The sequence below is a fragment of the Medicago sativa genome, chromosome 4 (genome assembly GCF_051527215.1).
Source record: "Medicago sativa cultivar Bolivia chromosome 4, Bolivia_mono, whole genome shotgun sequence".
Classification (NCBI taxonomy): Eukaryota; Viridiplantae; Streptophyta; class Magnoliopsida; order Fabales; family Fabaceae; genus Medicago; species Medicago sativa.
In genome coordinates, this window is record NC_140752.1 from 25579638 (window position 1) to 25585877 (window position 6240).

The 6240-nt window shown below is 30.3% G+C and overlaps 1 protein-coding gene across 1 annotated transcript; it reads right to left on the reverse strand.

Annotated features, from left to right (window-relative positions):
• Positions 1-5: 5 nt before the first annotated feature.
• Positions 6-4151, reverse strand: LOC146927263 (vesicle-associated protein 1-2-like). Its single transcript, XM_085700597.1, has 8 exons — positions 3982-4151; positions 3771-3841; positions 3572-3653; positions 2587-2702; positions 2181-2342; positions 2042-2092; positions 1505-1582; positions 6-462 (listed from the first exon to the last, which is right to left on the reverse strand). The coding sequence occupies exons 1-8, from the start codon at positions 4031-4033 to the stop codon at positions 352-354; spliced, it is 723 nt and encodes a 240-aa protein (XP_085556723.1). The 5' UTR covers positions 4034-4151; the 3' UTR covers positions 6-351.
• Between the last annotated feature and the right edge of the window lie 2089 nt (positions 4152-6240).

The following is a 6240-nucleotide window of genomic DNA, read 5'->3' on the forward strand; positions in this document are numbered from 1 at the left end:
GCTCCTGGATAATGTATAGATTATTCATTATTATATTAAGTCACTTTCATATTGTCCATAACTATGCATGGGGACAAAGAACAACCAAGAGATGTGACAACTACTAAAAATAATCACATGTGCAACATTAAATAACAACACAGTTCTCATGATATAGATTTCATCAACCTGTCTATTGTCAATGATTGCTATTCTGCTTATAGAGGTACCTAATTTCTCATCACACATTCCAAATTTCTAGGAACAATACAAGACAGCATGACAATATAATTGGTTTGACCATATCAAACATTTTTCTTCTCATTGCTTTCTACAATTTTCATCATTTTGATGAAGTCTCGCAATCACGCGTCACGTCCTCTTCAATAGGAAACCCAAAATGAGGCCGACCAATCCAACAATGATTACATACATTAAGGGTATACCTCCCCGGCTTTGCTTGGCCGCACGCCTCAAAAGGTCCTGTGCACGACAATATTCAATTAGTCAATATATTTCCAAGAGAACCATAGGTTATTAATAATACACTATGGTGCAATTATTAACTTCTGCACCAAACATATGATAACAATTTTGGCATGGAAAATGATATTCCTACAATTGTAGGATATAGCAATAATACAGTTTCACTACGCTACTGATATTCAAGGAAAATGAAATGACAGGAGTGGATCCTACAATTTAGTTCCTGAAATTGTAGGATTTAGTTAATTTGGTTTCTGAAATTAATGAAATTTCTAAACAATCACAGAAATAAATCTCTACAATCACATTAGTGTCTCCAAAGATAACTTTGGGACCGAATTGATCAACCATAAAGAACTAATGTGATCAAAGAATTTTCAATTTTAGGGATCATTTTCGGTAATTACATAGATCAAATTGCTCAATGCTGATAATTTTAGGGACTAAATTGTAATTCACTCTAAATGACATAGTATAAGAAGAGTAACTAATTTGTAGTGTTCAGAGGAAGAATATTGTCAATTAAGAACACAAGAGCAAGACTGTCATATTTTCTTACTAAGCAACCGAAACAAACAAGTCCGGTCGATCAATGTATAATTGATTTTAGACTTTACAACTATAGGAATATTGCAACAGGCATCTAAATATTGCGTCTTTCGATTTCTCATGTAGATGTTAAAAGATTGAGGCACATTAAGTAATTGTAAAGGTTATACAAAAGGCAAAACATAATGTTATTGCTAAAAGGAGCATATAATCTAAAGATGTGTTCATTTTGCAAAATCGGTAACAGAACTAAGCTTGTATGGATAACATTCAGCTGAACCAAAAGCATTCAAGAGTTGACATGGTACAACATGTTCATGTAAATAGTTGAATACCAATAACACATGAACAAATTAGAAGTGCTGAAAAAGAACTTCATCATAAATTTCATTTGAATAACAATCAAGATCATCCAGCTAAACATTCGAGATAAAATGTGCATAAGCAATTAAGCATCCTTAAGAGAATATTTACGGAATAGATGTCATACCAGTTCTTGCTGAAGCCTTTTATTTTGCTCAATAACAGAATTCCTCTCCTCAGTTACCTTTGAAATTAGTGTTCTTGCCTGAAATAATAAGAAATTCAAAATGAGCACCAATTTTTCTGAATTCACATTTTACCAAGAATAGGGTACTAAACAACGGGCGTCTATCAACAAATTTTAGTCAATATCATTCTAGTTAAAAATGTAAATAAATGACATGAATCAATCAACTTCAAAGAGCTTATCTTGGGGACATTCCCAAAGAATGTGCTTATATTAAAAATAGAATGTCACTATCCCAAGATCATTATAAAAGGCACGTACAGCAATATTAATCAGTATATAAACTAAACAAACTTGACAACTTGTGCATGTCAAATACATTTGGAAGGTAATTAGTCCGCCCTTAGGTAACAGGACTTTTTTTATTAAATCAAGAACCAGGAGCTATTAAAGTACCGTCCTAACAAGATTAGAATGTTAGTATTGGAGGCAGTGTGACATAGAGAAAGTGTGTAAATGTGTGTATATATAGGTTACCTGAAATGAAGTATCCTTTGGTTCAACCCGTTCGTTGAAAGCTTTTGAAGCCTACAGTGCATGTTCACAACAATTTATTAACGTAAAACCATTCAAATTTTTCTTTGAAAATATATGCAAACACAGTTGTTATTATAACCTGAAATTGCACAGCACTTGAATGCCCATTTTCTGATACAGATGCTCGAGGAGACGATTCTTCATCAGATCCTTCTCGAACTGGGGATGGTGGTTGAGGAGGAGCCACATAAACAACTCTCAATTTGCACTCGTCAACCTCATAGCCGGACTCTTTATTAAACTACATACAACGAGAAAAGAAAACGATAAAATTATGTCATGTCATACATATAGTGTTATTCTCTAATTTCTACCAAGAAACAATTTGTAATGTCCCAAGTAGGTTACTCAGTTGGTGAGCTAATGGGTACTGAAGTGTTCGAACCTTGGAAACTACCATAACCACTAATTTGCAAACATTTGCCTACCCTTAAAAAAAAAAAAAAAAAAAAAAGTTCAGAAGTTGTTATATGTTGAATGGTTACCATTTCTGGAGTGATATCTTTTGCCGTTGCTCCAGGGCTTGCAACTACGCTTTGAAGGAGAAACTTATCTTTGCATTGCATGTCAGGAGGTGCCTCCTTTTGGCCTTGCATTGTAACTACAAAGTGAAAATGTGCATACAACAAGGAACGGTCAATAAGTAAACAAGGACGCTATTGATTTCGACATGACAATATTTCAAAAGTAACTACACTTACTTATACATGAATTTAGCTTTTCTAAAGCAAGCAATTCACTTTAGAGGGTAAAATAAGCAATCAAAACGTTGATGAAAAAATAGACAATTGATATTCCTACACATCTATGATTTGTAATGTATATAGGAATCCCGTATGTAACATGAACAATCAATTTATTCATCAACTGTTGAGATTGTTGTGAATTACTTTAAGATGAGCCAAATCCCAGTTAGTTACGTAGGAACAAATTACAAATATTTCAAGATTTAACTCATCTAAAATGAATAGTATAAAGTAATCTCAACCATTGATGAAAAAAATTAAAAGTTGATATTTCAATAAAGCTATGATTTGCAATACATGTACATGTAAAGTCAACCATCAACTTGTTCATCAATGATTTATATTGGTTACTCTAAACTATGATTAGATCCTTTTCACTCAATCAATTACAATATATTGTGACACTTCAACCAATAACATTCTTTCTTGCAACTTTATTTGAAAATGTTGCACACAGAAAAAGTAGTCATGTACTCAATAAGGCGTTGGATTGAAATCAAATGGTCCAGATTTAAAGCTCGATAAATAAATCATTGATCACAAATCATTGATCTAAACCAGATAAATAAGATCTTCCTACAATCACAATTTGAATAAAATCTTAATCTGAAAGTAGGGAATCCATTCCCAACAAAATTAACCAAAAAAGTTATTAATCGAAATTATTTCACCATTCACATAAGCAATCAAATTTCTATTCACATAAAAAAGCAAATGATTTTACCTGTAATATCACAAGTAGACCTAGGCAACACAACTCCATTATTAGGCCTAACACAATACTTCTTTGGATTTGTAGTCTTAACCTGCAAACAACAAAACCATCAATTTCATTCCAAATCATAAATTACAAAAACACACAACATAAAAAATTTACAAATTTTAAAAATAAATAAATAAAAGAAAACATAATTAATAAGAACCTTGAAAGCAATATAATTATCTGACTTGTTAGACAACTGCAAAGAGCATGAGATCTGCTTCCTCAATTCAACTGTGTTCACAAAAACCAAAGAACAAAAAATTAGAATAATACCCAGAAGCTAAAACCAAACACAAAAGCTAAAAAACCGTATTTTTCATCGAAAAAGTGAACTTTTTTTTTTTTGTTTTTTTGGAAGTTAAGATTCTTACATGGAAACTGCAGCTCTTGAGGATGTATCTGGAGAAGTTCGCCGGAGCTCATGGTGGTGGATCGGAGGAGACTAGTTGTTGTTGAATTTCCGGTGAAGGAAAACGGTTGTGGTAGGTAAGAGAGAGAGAGAGAGAGAGATAGAGGTTATTACAAAGTACACTACCAACGTGGGACAGTGTGTCTTTGTCTTTGGAAATATATTTGTCGTTCATGCATTAAAGGGTAATTTCGTCATTTTAATAGATGTCTTTATTAGAAAAAATACTATTATAAATTAGAAAAATGTGGATTTGAATTACTAAAATGTATGTTAAATTGGTTGATATTATTTAATTTATAATTGGTCAAAAAAATTATTCAAATGAAGAGACTAGCATTTAATAAATTCTTGACCAAAATAAAATAAAGAAATTAAAAGATTGAACTTGACCAAAAAGAAAAGGTAGTGTCGTTTTGGTCCTTAATTAAAATTAGATTTATTTTGATCCCTTAATTTCTCTCCGTTTCACATTTTAGTCTTTTCCGTTAGTTTTAATTTAAAAACGTTAGGTTTTCTTCATTTTCTTCTGGAATTTTTCTGGGATTCTTGTTGTTAAAGGTTGATGGAGATGATATGAAGATGAAAAAGAGAAGAAGATGAAGAAAATCTAACGTTTTTGAATTAAAACTAACGGAAAGAACCAACATGTCTAACGGAGAGAAGTTAAGAAACCAAAATAAATCAAATTTTAATTAAGGGACCAAAACAATACTACCTAAATAGTTAAGGGACTAAAAATGCAATTTAGCTAAAAGAAAAAGAATTAAATGGATTGACTCTTACAACTTTTAAGACCATATAAGAATAAAAATTTGTTTTGAAACTGGTTTATCAAAATTTAGCATCTTTGATTTTTTTTAATAGGAAATTGAGATAATTGATATATATTTTTAAAAAATAAAGATGGTAAATATTTTTTATGGTAATTTTTTTATTGATTAAAGTGATATTAATGATTTTTTACGGTCGTCTCAATGATATTTAAACTTTATACATGCATAAAAATATGCAAAGTCCGGGGTTCGAATCCCGGCCGCCACCAAAAAAATAAACTTTATACTTTGATGTTATAATGTTATAATGTTTGTTGTTGCCATTGAGTTATCATTTTAAATGTCAATATGTATTTTTTATTTTTTTGGTTACAATGTCAATATGTATTTAAATGTTATTATCTACACATAAATCAGAAAACAAACTCCAAATTATATAGTCAGGGGCAAAATAAATATATTAAAATGTTAAATTTTTTTAGTACATTAATTTTAATTATTATCAAGAATATATTGAGGCTTGAAGAATAGAATACAATTTTTACAGTAAAATTTCAAAAAATTTAGAGTAATATCAAGATTAGGGTCCTAATTTTTTTTAATAATGAAATTGTTTAAAATGGACAATTAGGCCCCAGTAAAAATTAAAAATTGATTAAAAAACATATTAACCTTACAACATAAAAAAATAAAAAATATTCTTCAATTAACCGTTATTTTTGTTATTTTTTCCTTTTGCAATCAAAATTCTAAATTATTTTTGGTTTGAAAAAACTAATTTTCTGTTGTTACGTACTAAAATGTGTGTTTGACTGAAGAGAATATTTAAGGATATCTTTAGTTGTATTGTCACTTTCGAATTATCGTAAGAGGTCAAATTATGACTTTTTAATTATTGCTCAGGAACTAAGTGTCCCTCTGTTGAAGCAATATCATCCTAGAAACCAAATTTTTAATGATGCTTTAGGTAGGCTTAAAAAACGATTTTTAGGTAGAGATTAAGTTTTTCCATTCTGTGTTGAATATGTTTTATTATAACGATGAGTATTTCATAATCACAACAACTTAACGTAATTCTGACATACAACCGTGATATCAAATATACACTCAAGTGAACTTGAATTCTTATAATAGATTTCTACGACGTCACTTGCACCTAACATTTTTACCATTCAGAGTAAAGAAGCAATCTTTCTTGATCAATTTTATAAGTACAGTGTACTCAAACCACTAGATACACGTCAATTTCAAGATATATGAGGTTTATTGTGTCATTATTAGGAACAAAAGGCTTATTTGGATGAGAAGTTCATTATTTTTTGTCTTCATAGCATATACTTCCATTCGGTGATGCAGTACAATAAAACTCAAACTCAAAATTTGATTGCAAACTGGTCCCATTTTTTGTTAATGAAAAAGACAACTTTAGATTCAAATTCAATTAA

Coding starts and splice junctions, on each gene's coding strand:
- LOC146927263 (XM_085700597.1), bottom strand. CDS start 4,033: ATGAGCTCCGGCGAACTTCTCCAGATACATCCTCAAGAGCTGCAGTTT. Junction 3,842..3,981: donor TCAAGAGCTGCAGTTTCCAT/GTAAGAATCTTA, acceptor TTGTGAACACAG/TTGAATTGAGGAAGCAGATC. Junction 3,654..3,770: donor ATAATTATATTGCTTTCAAG/GTTCTTATTAAT, acceptor TGTTGTTTGCAG/GTTAAGACTACAAATCCAAA.